The sequence below is a fragment of the Pelophylax lessonae genome, assembly GCF_965119305.1.
Source record: "Pelophylax lessonae genome assembly, chromosome: 6".
Lineage (NCBI taxonomy): Eukaryota > Metazoa > Chordata > Amphibia > Anura > Ranidae > Pelophylax > Pelophylax lessonae.
In genome coordinates, this window is record NC_138773.1 from 325,760,918 (window position 1) to 325,772,996 (window position 12,079).

The 12,079-nt window shown below is 46.5% G+C and overlaps 1 protein-coding gene across 2 annotated transcripts in view; it reads left to right on the forward strand.

Annotated features, from left to right (window-relative positions):
• The window catches only part of PDIA5 (protein disulfide isomerase family A member 5), a 116,544-nt gene that overhangs the window by 14,716 nt on the left and 89,749 nt on the right, over window positions 1–12,079 (forward strand). For both annotated transcript variants that reach the window (XM_082260979.1, XM_082260978.1), the window contains exons 2-3: window positions 4,772–4,898; window positions 6,372–6,459. In XM_082260979.1, coding sequence (XP_082117105.1) covers window positions 4,772–4,898; window positions 6,372–6,459 — 215 coding nt within the window. The remainder of the gene's footprint in view (window positions 1–4,771; window positions 4,899–6,371; window positions 6,460–12,079) is intronic.

Consider the following 12,079-nt stretch of genomic DNA (forward strand, 5'->3'; position numbering starts at 1 on the left):
TTCACCCCCCCCTTTCTCCAGGCACACATACATTGTATCATTCACCCCCCCCCTCTCCAGGCACACATACATTGTATCATTCACCCCCCCCCCCCTTTCTCCAGGCACACATACATTGTATCATTCACCCCCCCCCCTTCTCCAGGCACACATACATTGTATCATTCACCCCCCCAGCACACATATCTGTACAGAATGAGATACAATGTATTTGTGCCAATCACCAGGAACAGGAAACTGTTTGGGGAAAGAAGGGTGGGGGAGGCAAATAAACGTCTTTTTGGGCCTGGAGTGTGGACTTTTTTTTTGGTTTGGTTCCCGTTATTTTCTCCCTCGGGGGATTCTTTGGAATTATTCTTCTATTTTATTATTATACGATAATAAGCCGCCCCCATCTTTGTTTGTTCTGGTAAATTGCCGGATGTCACCTCTTCATTGCCGACGGTTATTCTGGCTCTATTAGATGTATTGTGCAGAATTTTCTTTGATCCCTCAGGGATGTTTGTGTTGCCTTTTATTGTCAGTAATTATTGATGTGATGAGTTGCATGATTCCCTGTGTATGCTGAGCAGCACTTCATACAACCGAGGCGGGGGATGGGAACATGGAGTACTTCATACAGTGAGGTTGGAGGGATGGGAACCCCAGACTCTTCATATGGTGAGGTTGGGGGGACGGGAACCCCCGGACTCTCTTCATATGGGGAGGTTGGAGGGATGGGAACCCCAGACTCTTCATATGGTGAGGTCGGAGGGATGGGAAGCCCAGACTCTTCATATGGTGAGGTCGGAGGGATGGGAAGCCCAGACTCTTCATATGGTGAGGTCGGAGGGATGGGAACCCCCGGACTCTCTTCATATGGTGAGGTCGGAGGGATGGGAACCCCAGACTCTCTTCATATGGTGAGGTTAGAGGGACGGGAACCCCAGACTCTCTTCATATGGTGAGGTCGGAGGGACGGGAACCCCCGGACTCTCTTCATATGGTGAGGTTGGAGGGACGGGAACCCCAGACTCTCTTCATATGGTGAGGTCGGAGGGACGGGAACCCCCGGACTCTCTTCATATGGTGAGGTCGGAGGGATGGGAACCCCAGACTCTTCATATGGTGAGGTCGGAGGGATGGGAACCCCAGACTCTTCATATGGTGAGGTCGGAGGGATGGGAACCCCAGACTCTTCATATGGTGAGGTTGGAGGGATGGGAACCCCAGACTCTCTTCATATGGCGAGGTTGGAGGGATGGGAACCCCAGACTCTCTTCATATGGTGAGGTCGGAGGGACGGGAACCCCCGGACTCTCTTCATATGGTGAGGTTGGAGGGACGGGAACCCCCGGACTCTCTTCATATGGTGAGGTCGGAGGGATGGGAACCCCAGACTCTCTCTTCATATGGTGAGGTCGGAGGGATGGGAACCCCAGACTCTCTTCATATGGTGAGGTCGGAGGGATGGGAACCCCAGACTCTCTCTTCATATGGTGAGGTCGGAGGGATGGGAACCCCAGACTCTCTTCATATGGTGAGGTCGGAGGGATGGGAACCCCAGACTCTCTTCATATGGTGAGGTCGGAGGGATGGGAACCCCAGACTCTTCATATGGTGAGGTTGGAGGGATGGGAACCCCAGACTCTCTTCATATGGCGAGGTTGGAGGGATGGGAACCCCAGACTCTCTCTTCATATGGTGAGGTCGGAGGGATGGGAACCCCAGACTCTCTTCATATGGCGAGGTTGGAGGGATGGGAACCCCAGACTCTCTCTTCATATGGTGAGGTCGGAGGGATGGGAACCCCAGACTCTCTTCATATGGTGAGGTCGGAGGGATGGGAACCCCAGACTCTCTTCATATGGTGAGGTCGGAGGGATGGGAACCCCAGACTCTCTTCATATGGTGAGGTCGGAGGGATGGGATCCCCGGACTCTCTTCATATGGTGAGGTCGGAGGGATGGGAAGCCCAGACTCTCTTCATATGGTGAGGTCGGAGGGATGGGAACCCCAGACTCTCTTCATATGGTGAGGTCGGAGGGATGGGAACCCCAGACTCTCTTCATATGGTGAGGTCGGAGGGATGGGTACCCGACTCTCCATATGGTGAGGTTGGAGGGATGGGAACCTTAGACTCTCTTGATATGGTGAGGTCGGAGGGACGGGAACCCCAGACTCTCTTCATATGGTGAGGTCGGAGGGATGGGAACCCCAGACTCTCTTCATATGGTGAGGTCGGAGGGATGGGAAGCCCAGACTCTCTCTTCATATGGTGAGGTCGGAGGGATGGGAAGCCCAGACTCTCTTCATATGGTGAGGTCGGAGGGATGGGGATGGGAACCTTAGACTCTCTTCATATGGTGAGGTCGGAGGGACGGGAACCCCAGACTCTCTTCATATGGTGAGGTCGGAGGGACGGGAACCCCAGACTCTCTTCATATGGTGAGGTCGGAGGGATGGGAAGCCCAGACTCTCTCTTCATATGGTGAGGTCGGAGGGATGGGAAGCCCAGACTCTCTTCATATGGTGAGGTCGGAGGGATGGGCATGGGAACCTTAGACTCTCTTCATATGGTGAGGTCGGAGGGATGGGAACCCCAGACTCTTCATATGGTGAGTTTGGAGGGTTGGGAACCCCAGACTCTCTTCATATGGTGAGGTTGGAGGGATGGGAACCTTAGACTCTCTTCATATGGTGAGGTTGGAGGGATGGGAACCCCAGACTCTCTTCATATGGTGAGGTATGGAAACCCCAGACTCTCTTCATGCAATGAGGTTGGAGGGATGGGAACCCCAGACTCTCTTCATATGGTGAAGTCGGAGGGATGGGAACCCCAGACTCTCTTCATATGGTGAAGTCGGAGGAATGGGAACCCCAGACTCTCTTGATATGGTGAGGTTGGAGGGATGGGAACCCCAGACTCTCTTGATATGGTGAGGTTGGAGGGATGGGAACCCCAGACTCTCTTGATATGGTGAGGTTGGAGGGATGGGAACCCCAGACTCTCTTCATATGGTGAGGTCGGAGGGATGGGAACCCCAGACTCTCTTCATATGGGGAGGTCGGAGGGATGGGAACCCCAGACTCTCTTCATATGGGGAGGTCGGAGGGATGGGAACCCTAGACTTTCATATGGTGAGGTCAGGGGGATGTTAACACAGAACTCCTAATATGGTGAAGGATGGGAACCATCAGACTCTTCATATGGTGATGTTTGAGGAATGGAATCCCCAGGCTCTTTATAATATGGGGTTGGAGGATGGGAAATCTGGACTCTTCATATGGTGAGGGATGGGATTCCCAGGCAGTGAGGTTGGAGAGAAGGAATCCATGAACTCTTCTTGTGATGTTGAGGGATGGGTAGCCCAACATATGGTGAGGTTGGAGGAATGGGAGCCCCAGACTCTTTATATGGTGAGGTCGGAGGGACGGGGACACCCAGGCAGTGAGATTGAAGGAAAAGGAACTATGAATTCTTGTGATGAGGTTTGAGGGATGGACACGCTGACCTCCTTTTTCTTTTTATGGTGAGTTTTGGGGAATGGGAACCCTGGACACTTCATACAGTGAGGTCAGAGGAATGGGAACCCCGGACGCTTCTTTAAATATTTGGGGGGATGCCCCCCAAAAAAAACTTGTCATGTGGTGAGGTTGGTGGAATGGAACTCCCCCCCCCCCCCCCCCCCCCCCAGGACACCTCTTACAGGAAGGTTGGGGGGATGGGAACCCCAGACACATCATACAGCCAGGTTGGAGGGAAACTTCATCCAGGTCGGACAGATAAAGAGCTGTCTGTGCTCCCCAGGAAAGAACATTCAGTAGACACTCACAATGTATCCCCTGAATAAAGTTAATGGGCCCATATTATAATGGACTCCCTTTTAAATGAGATTAGAGGGTTCATATTATACCCCTTCAAAGTAAGACTAGATGGTCTATTGTAGTACAACCCCCCCCTCCCCCCAATTATAGGATTGGCATTAAAATACTTCCATCTGAGGCCCATACTACAATTCCCCAACCCCCCCCATGGGGCAGATCATACCGCCTGCTCCTTTAACAGACTTCAATAGTTAAAAGCCTAACTCTGGGTTCTGCACCCCAATCACCCCCCTCCCTCCTTTTCTCTGAGGAGTGTAATGTTTACCTTCCACCTCAAATCTTTTCTTTTCGAATTGTTGGGTGGCAGCGGCACCCGGAGCTCTTCCAGAGTGCCAGGACTGGGGTCACAGCCCGCTGGAACGGTAAATATTAAACTTCTCTCACAAGGTGCCGCTGAGCTGATTTATGTGGACTGAAGGCCGGGTCACCTTACACCTTCCAGAATATTAATATGCCCCCCCCCCCCCTCCCCGGGATTCGATACTTCGTGGTGCACGTGAGCGGAATCACAATCGGGTGCGGCCCGTGTATTGGCACATGATGTGCTCACTGACTTACCAATATGGAAGCTTGTACAGTTTTTATTATGACAGGTCTTCTTTAGGTCCTCCCCTGTCCATGGGGGGGGGCGCCGGTTACAGTGGTTACATTGGTTACATTACAGTGGTTACATTCTATTGGTTACAGTGGTTATATTGGTTACATTCTATTGGTTACAGTGGTTATATTGGTTACATTACATTGAGGACAGTTGTTACATGAAATTGGTTACGTTGCATTGATTTCATTGTAATGAAGATGCCGGTTACATTTTATTTCATTCGATCTATTGTTTACATTGATGGATCTGAAATGAAGTCTGTCTGCAGATTTCAGTACAACCGTCTCCTCTTCTGTCTTCCAGATTCTCCTCCCGCTCTGTTATGCCGCATTTAAAATCTCTCCGCTCATCGAGAAGATCAACGACCACAAAGACTTCAAGAAGCTTCTCCGAACCCGAAACAATGTACTGGTCCTGTACTCCCAGTCAGGTGAGTTTAGAGGGTCTGTGTTTATAATACACCCCCCCACTGTGTGAAAATTGAGGGGATGTTAGCATACACCTCCCCCCACAGTGTGAGAATTGAGGCTCTGATATAATGCACCCCCCCACTGTATGAGAGTAGAGGGCCTGTGTTATAATACACCTTCCTCCACTGTTAGAATTGTGGATCTGCAATCTAATACACCTCCCCCCCACTGTGTGAGAATTGAGGGTCTGTGATATAATACACCTCCCCCCCACTGTTAGAATTGAGGGTTTATTATAATACACTAATACACCCTCCCCCCCCCCCCTCCCGATGTGTGAGAATTGAGGGTCTGCAATCTAGTACACCTCCCCTAAGGATATAGGGTCTGCGATATATTACCCCCTTTGTGAGAATTGAGTGTCTGTGTTATAATACACCCCCCCCCACTGTGTGAGAATTGAGGGTCTGTGATATAATACACCCCCCCCCCCACTGTGTGAGAATTGAGGGTCTGTGATATAATACACCTCCCCCCACTGTGTGAGAATTGAGGGTCTGTGATATAATACACCTCCCCCCCACTGTTAGAATTGAGGGTTTATTATAATACACTAATACACCCTCCCCCCCCCCTCCCGATGTGTGAGAATTGAGGGTCTGCAATCTAGTACACCTCCCCTAAGGATATAGGGTCTGCGATATATTACCCCCTTTGTGAGAATTGAGGGTCTGTGTTATAATACACCCCCCCCCACTGTGTGAGAATTGAGGGTCTGTGATATAATACACCCCCCCCCACTGTGTGAGAATTGAGGGTCTGTGATATAATACACCTCCCCCCCACTGTGTGAGAATTGAGGGTCTGTGATATAATACACCTCCCCCCCCACTGTGTGAGAATTGAGGGTCTGTGATATAATACACCTCCCCCCCCACTGTGTGAGAATTGAGGGTCTGTGATATAATACACCTCCCCCCACTGTGTGAGAATTGAGGGTCTGTGATATAATACACCTCCCCCCCCCCCCACTGTGTGAGAATTGAGGGTCTGTGATATAATACACCCCCCCCCCCCACTGTGTGAGAATTGAGGGTCTGTGATATAATACACCCCCCTCCCCCCACTGTGTGAGAATTTAGGGTCTGTAATTTAATACATCTCCCCCTCACTTTGTGAGAAGGGTCTTTTTTTTTTTTTTTTTTTTTTTTTGGGGGGGGGGGGGGGGGTTCTTTGTTTTCTTTATTTTCTGCAGGCCAGGTCTCTTTACACCTTCCAGAATATCAATATGGGGGGTCTCTACTACCGCTCTGGGATTGGATACTTTAATCCCGAACCTTGACAAGATACAGCCCGTTGATTGGCACATGACGTGCCTGCTGACTTGCCATTCTGGAAGCTTGTACAGTTTTTATTCTGACAGGTCCTCTTTTTTTAGGAATGTCACTGCCTTAATGTTGTGAAAGTTTTCTATCCGTTTCTTTGCCTTGCAGCTCAGGGGGCCGAACGTCAGCTGAAACTTCTGTCGGACGTGGCCCAGGACGTGAAAGGAAGAGCCACAATCTCATGGATCGACTGCGGGTAAGTGATGAGGATCCTGCGGGGTGCCGGATGGAAGACATCCAGACAGAATGAATGTTTAAAGGATAGCCAGACTTTCCCTAGTAATCCTCCAGGACAGCAGGTTTTATGTGACTGTCCTGGAGGATTCCTGGAAAGGGCGTTACAAGGTGCTAACGCACAATTTCTCATGTCATGGAGGATTCCTGGAAAAGTTACCAGATACTAAATCACGTTTTCCTTTTGTCATCCTCCAGGATGGCAAGTTTCATGTGACTATCCTGTGGTATTCCTGGAAAGGGCGTTACTACGTGCTAATGCACAATTTATCATGGGATATTCCTGGAAGGGGCGTTACTAGGTGCTAACGCACAATTTCTCATGTCATGGAGGATTCCTGTAAAAGTTACCAGGTACTAAATCACGTTTTCCTTTTGTCATCCTCCAGGATGGCAAGTTTCATGTGACTATCCTGGGGTATTCCTGGAAAGGGTGTTACTAGGTGCTAACGCACAATTTCTCATGTCATGGAGGATTCCTGGAATTGGCTTTACTAGGTGCTAACGCACAATTTCTCATGTCATGGAGGATTCCTGGAATAGTTACCTGATAGAAAATGTGATTTAGTATCTGGTAACTACCGTGTTTCCCAGAAAAAATACCCCAAGAATAAGACCTATCCTGATTTTTGGGTAGGGCTGCAATATAAGCCCTAACCTGAAAATACGTTTTGTAAAAATGTTTTATATAATGTCCACGGTTTCTCCTTTTTGTAACTTTGTCGGAAATGCCTTATTTGCAGCGTCGCTGGGCGCTCACGTGACCGGCTGGAGATCTTCTCTTTTTCCTTCCGGCTGACATCGGCAGCCCCTCCCTCTGCAGTGTTCAGAGTGGGGCTGACGTCAGCAGGTATCTCGGCCTTTCCCGCGGCAGTGTTTGAAGTGGGGAAGAAGAGCTCCGACAGATCACGTGAGCGCCCAGCGGCGCCGTTAATAGGGTATTTTTGACAATAAAGTTACAAAGTGAGACTCACTAGACATATACAATTTTTACAAAACGGATTACATATTTTTTGGATTAAAGATGTCATAATGATGGGGGGAGAGAAGACAGACACAGAGAAGACACCCCCCTAAAATAAGCCTTAGTGTGTTTTTTGTAGCAGAAATTAATATAGGACCCGGTCCTATTTTCAGGGTAGCACGGTATTCCAGAAATCCTACATGAAATTAGAAATTGTGTTAGCACCTAGTAACGCCCTTTCGAGGAATCCTCCAGGACAGTCACATGAAACTTGTTGTCCTGGAGGAAGACAAATAGAAAATGTGATTTAGTATCTGTCATCCACCAGGACAAGTTTCATGTTACTGTCCTTGGGGAATTCCTGGAAAGGGCATTACTAGGTACTTACACAATTTCTCATGTCATGGAGGATTCCTGGAAAAGTTACCAGATAGAAAATGTGATTTAGTATCTGGTAACTACCGTGTTTCTCAGAAAAAAAGCCCTACCCCGAAAATAAGACCTATCCTGATTTTCGGGTAGGGCTGTAATATAAGCTCTTCCCCGAAAATAAGTCCTAGTAAAGTCCATGTAAAATATATAATTTGTTTTGTAAAAATGTTATGTAATGTCCACGGTTTCCCCGTTTTTGTAACTTTATTGTCGGAAATACCTTATTTACAGAGCCGCTGGGCGCTCACGTGACCAGCTGGAGATCTTCTCCTTCTGGCTGACGTCAGCGGCCCCTCCCTCTGTAGTGTTCAGAGTGGGGCTGACGTCGGCAGGCATCTCAGCCTTTCCCTCGGCAGTGTTCGGAGCGGGGAAGAAGAGCTCCGACAGATCACGTGAGCGCCCAACGGCGCTGTAAATACAGTATTTTTGTCAACAAAGTTACAAAGTGAGACTCCCTAGACATTTATATAACATTTTTACAAAACGGATTACATATTTTTGGAATTTAAAGATGTTATGATGGGGAGAGGGAGAGAGAAGACTGTAGCCACAGATAAAACATCCCCCTAAAATAAGCCCTAGGGTATTTTTTGTAGCAGAAATTAATATAGGACCTGGTCTTATTTTTGGGGAAATGCTGTATTCCAGGAATCCTCCATGACATGGGAAATTGTGTTAGCGCCTAGTAACGCCCTTTCGAGGAATCCCCCAAACAGTCACATGAAACTTGTCGTCCTGGAGGATGACAAATAGTTTCATGTGACTGTCCTGGATGATTCCTGGATTGGGCTTTACTAGGTGCTAACGCACAATTTCTCATGTTATGGAGAATTCCTGGAAAAGTTCAGATATTAAATCATTTTCCTTCAGTCATCCTCCAGGATGATCACATGAAACCTACTATCATGGAAGTTTTCTGGAAAAGTTACCATTTACTAAATCACATTTTCCCCAGTCATCTTGCAGTATGATCATATTAGATCTACCGTCATGGAGAATTTGTTAAAATATAGTTACCAGTTTCTAACTCCCAATTTCACTGGCAATCCTCCAGGAAGGTAACATGAAACCTACCATCATGAAGGATTCCTATAAAAGTTCCCCCGTACTAAATCACATTTTCCTTTTAGACATCCTTCAGAATGATCACATGGAGTCTACTGTCATGGAGGATTCCTGGAAAGGTTACCAGATACTAGCTCACATTTTCCCTGGTCATCCTTCAGTATGATCACATAAAATCTACTATCATGCATGGAAAATTTGGGAAAATATAGTTACCAGTTACTAACACCATTTCCCTGGTAATCTTTCAGGAAAGTCACATGAAAACTTTCATCCTGAAGGATTCCTGGAAAAGTTACCAGATGCTAAATCGCATTTTCCTTCAGTCATCCTCCGGGATTATACCAAGGAAAACCTATCATTATGGAGGATTCATAGAATAGTTACCAGATAACTTGCATTTCCCTGGTTATGCTCCAGGATGATCACATGAAACCTGTCATGAAGGATTTGTGAAAATGTAATTACTAGTTACTAACTCACAATTTCCCCTGTTATCCTCTAAGAAGGTCACAAAATACATACTGTCATGGAGGATTCTTGGTAAAGGCACTACCTTGTGCTAACTTAATTGTCCCATTCTTCCTCCAGGACAGTCACTGAGGTTATTTTTCGAGGTGCCAGACTGTAGGCAGAATACCTCCAGAATGATTATTTAAAGGAAACCCACACTTTCCCTAGTAATCCTCCAGGATGGCAGGTTTCATGTGACTGTCCTGGAGAATTCCTGGAAATAGACAATTTACCAGATACGTACTCAAAATTTCCATAGGCCTTCTCCAGGATGGTCACCACTATGGGGGATTCCTTTAAAATGACATTCCCAGGTATTAACTCACAATTTCCCCAGTCATCCTTCAGGATGATTACATAAAACCTACCATCATGAAGGATTTGTGGAACTCTAGTTTCTGGGCTCTAACTCAGTTTCCTAAATCATTATCTAAGACTGTTGCATTAAATTTACTGTCATGGAGGATCCCTGATGGTTATCACATACTAACTCACGTTTTTCCCAGTCGTCCTTCAGGATGCTCATAAAGGAAATGTGGAATAGTTGCCAGGTACTAACTCACAGATATTCTCATCCTCCAGGAAGGTCCCTTCAAACCTACTGTCATGGAAAATTCCTGGAAAAGTTACCAGATACTAAATCACATTTCCTTCAGTCATCCTTGGGGAACGGTCAAACTTGCCGGTTTGGTCAGATTGTAGAAGTTTTACTAGAAAAGTTTTTTTATAAGCTACTAATTCGTATTTTCCCCAGTCATCCTCCATGATCACATAAAAACTAGTCATGGAGGATTTGTGGAAACATAGGAACCAGGTACTAACTCACAATTTTCCCAGTTATCCCCGAGGAAGATCACATGAAATCTGTCATGGAGGGTGGCACTAACAGGTATTCTCAGTTTTACGGGTCATCCTCCAGAACGTCATGGAGGATTCCTGATCAGATACTCTCATGTTCCTCAGTTGTCCTTCAGGATGATCATGAAGGATTTGAGGAAATATAGTAACCAGGTACTAACTCACTTTTTCCAGTCATCTTCCAGGAAGTTCACATGAAATCTGTCTTGGAGGATTCCTGAAAAAGTTACCATACACTAAATCACAATTCCTTGTCATCCTTCGGGATGGTCAAATATAACTTGTCAGGATGGTCAAATTGTGGAGGATTCCTAGAACTAAGCTACTAGCTCACATTTTCCGCAGTCATCCTCCATAACGGTCGTATAAAACCTACCGTCAGAGGATTTGTGGAAATACAGTACCTAGGTACTAACTCACAATTTTCCCAGTCATCCTCCAGTTAGGCCACAGGAAGCCTTGTTTTAGGATTGGATATCTGGAAATGGCGCTACCAGGTACAGTCTCAGTTTTCCCGGTCATCCTCCAGGACAGTCATATAAAACCCTTTGTCATGGAGGAGTCAAGGAAAAGATGCTAGCAGGTACTAACTTACAATTTTCACAGTCATCCTTCAGGATGATTTACATAAAACCTACCATCATGAAGGATTTGTGGTACTCTAGTTTCTGGGCTCTAACTCGGTTTCCTAAATCATTATCCAAGACGGTTGCATGAAACTTACTGTCATGGAGGATCCCTGATGGTTATCACATACTAACTCACGTTTTTCCCAGTCGTCTTTCAGAATGCTTATAAAGGATATGTGGAATTATAATAGCCAGGTACTAACTCACAAATATCCTCATCCTCCAGGAAGGTCACTTCAAACCTACTGTCATGGAAAATTCCTGGAAAAGTTACCAGATACTAAATCACATTTCCTTCAGTCATCCTTAGGGACAGTAAAATGAACTTGCCGGTTTGGTCAGATTGTAGAAGTTTTACTAGAAAAGTTTTATAAGCTACTAATTCGTATTTTCCCCAGTCATCCTCCATGATCACATAAAAACTACAGTCATGGAGGATTTGTGGAAACATAGGAAGTAGATACTGACCCATATTTTTTCCCAGTCCTCCTCCATGATGATCACCTAAAACGTACCATCATGGAGGATTTGTGGAAACGGGAAGTAGATACTGACCCATAATTTTCCCAGTCCTCCTCCATGATGATCACCCATAACCTACCGTCATGGAGGATGTGTGGAAGCATAGGAAGTAGATACTGACCCACAATTTTCCTAGTCCTCCATGATGATCACTTAAAACCTACAGTCATGGAGGATTTGTGGAAACATAGGAACCAGGTACTAACTCAGAATTTTCTCAGTTATCCCCTAGGAAGATCACATTAAATCTGTCATGGAGGGTGGCGCTAACAGGTATTCTCAGTTTCCCTGGTCATGCTCCAGAATGTCATGGAGGATTCCTGATAAGGTGATAAGATACTCGCATGTTCCTCAGTCTTCCTTCAGGATGATTATGGATGATTTGTGGAAATATAGTAACCAGGTCCTAACTCGCTTTTCCCAGTCATCTTCCAGGAAGTTCACATGAAATCTGTCATGGAGGATTCCTGGAAAAGTTACCATACACTAAATCACATTTCCTACAGTCATCCTTGGGGACGGTCAAATGAAACTTGCCAGCATGGTGAAATCGTGGAGGATTCCTAGAATTTTATAAGCTACCAGCTCACATTTTCCCC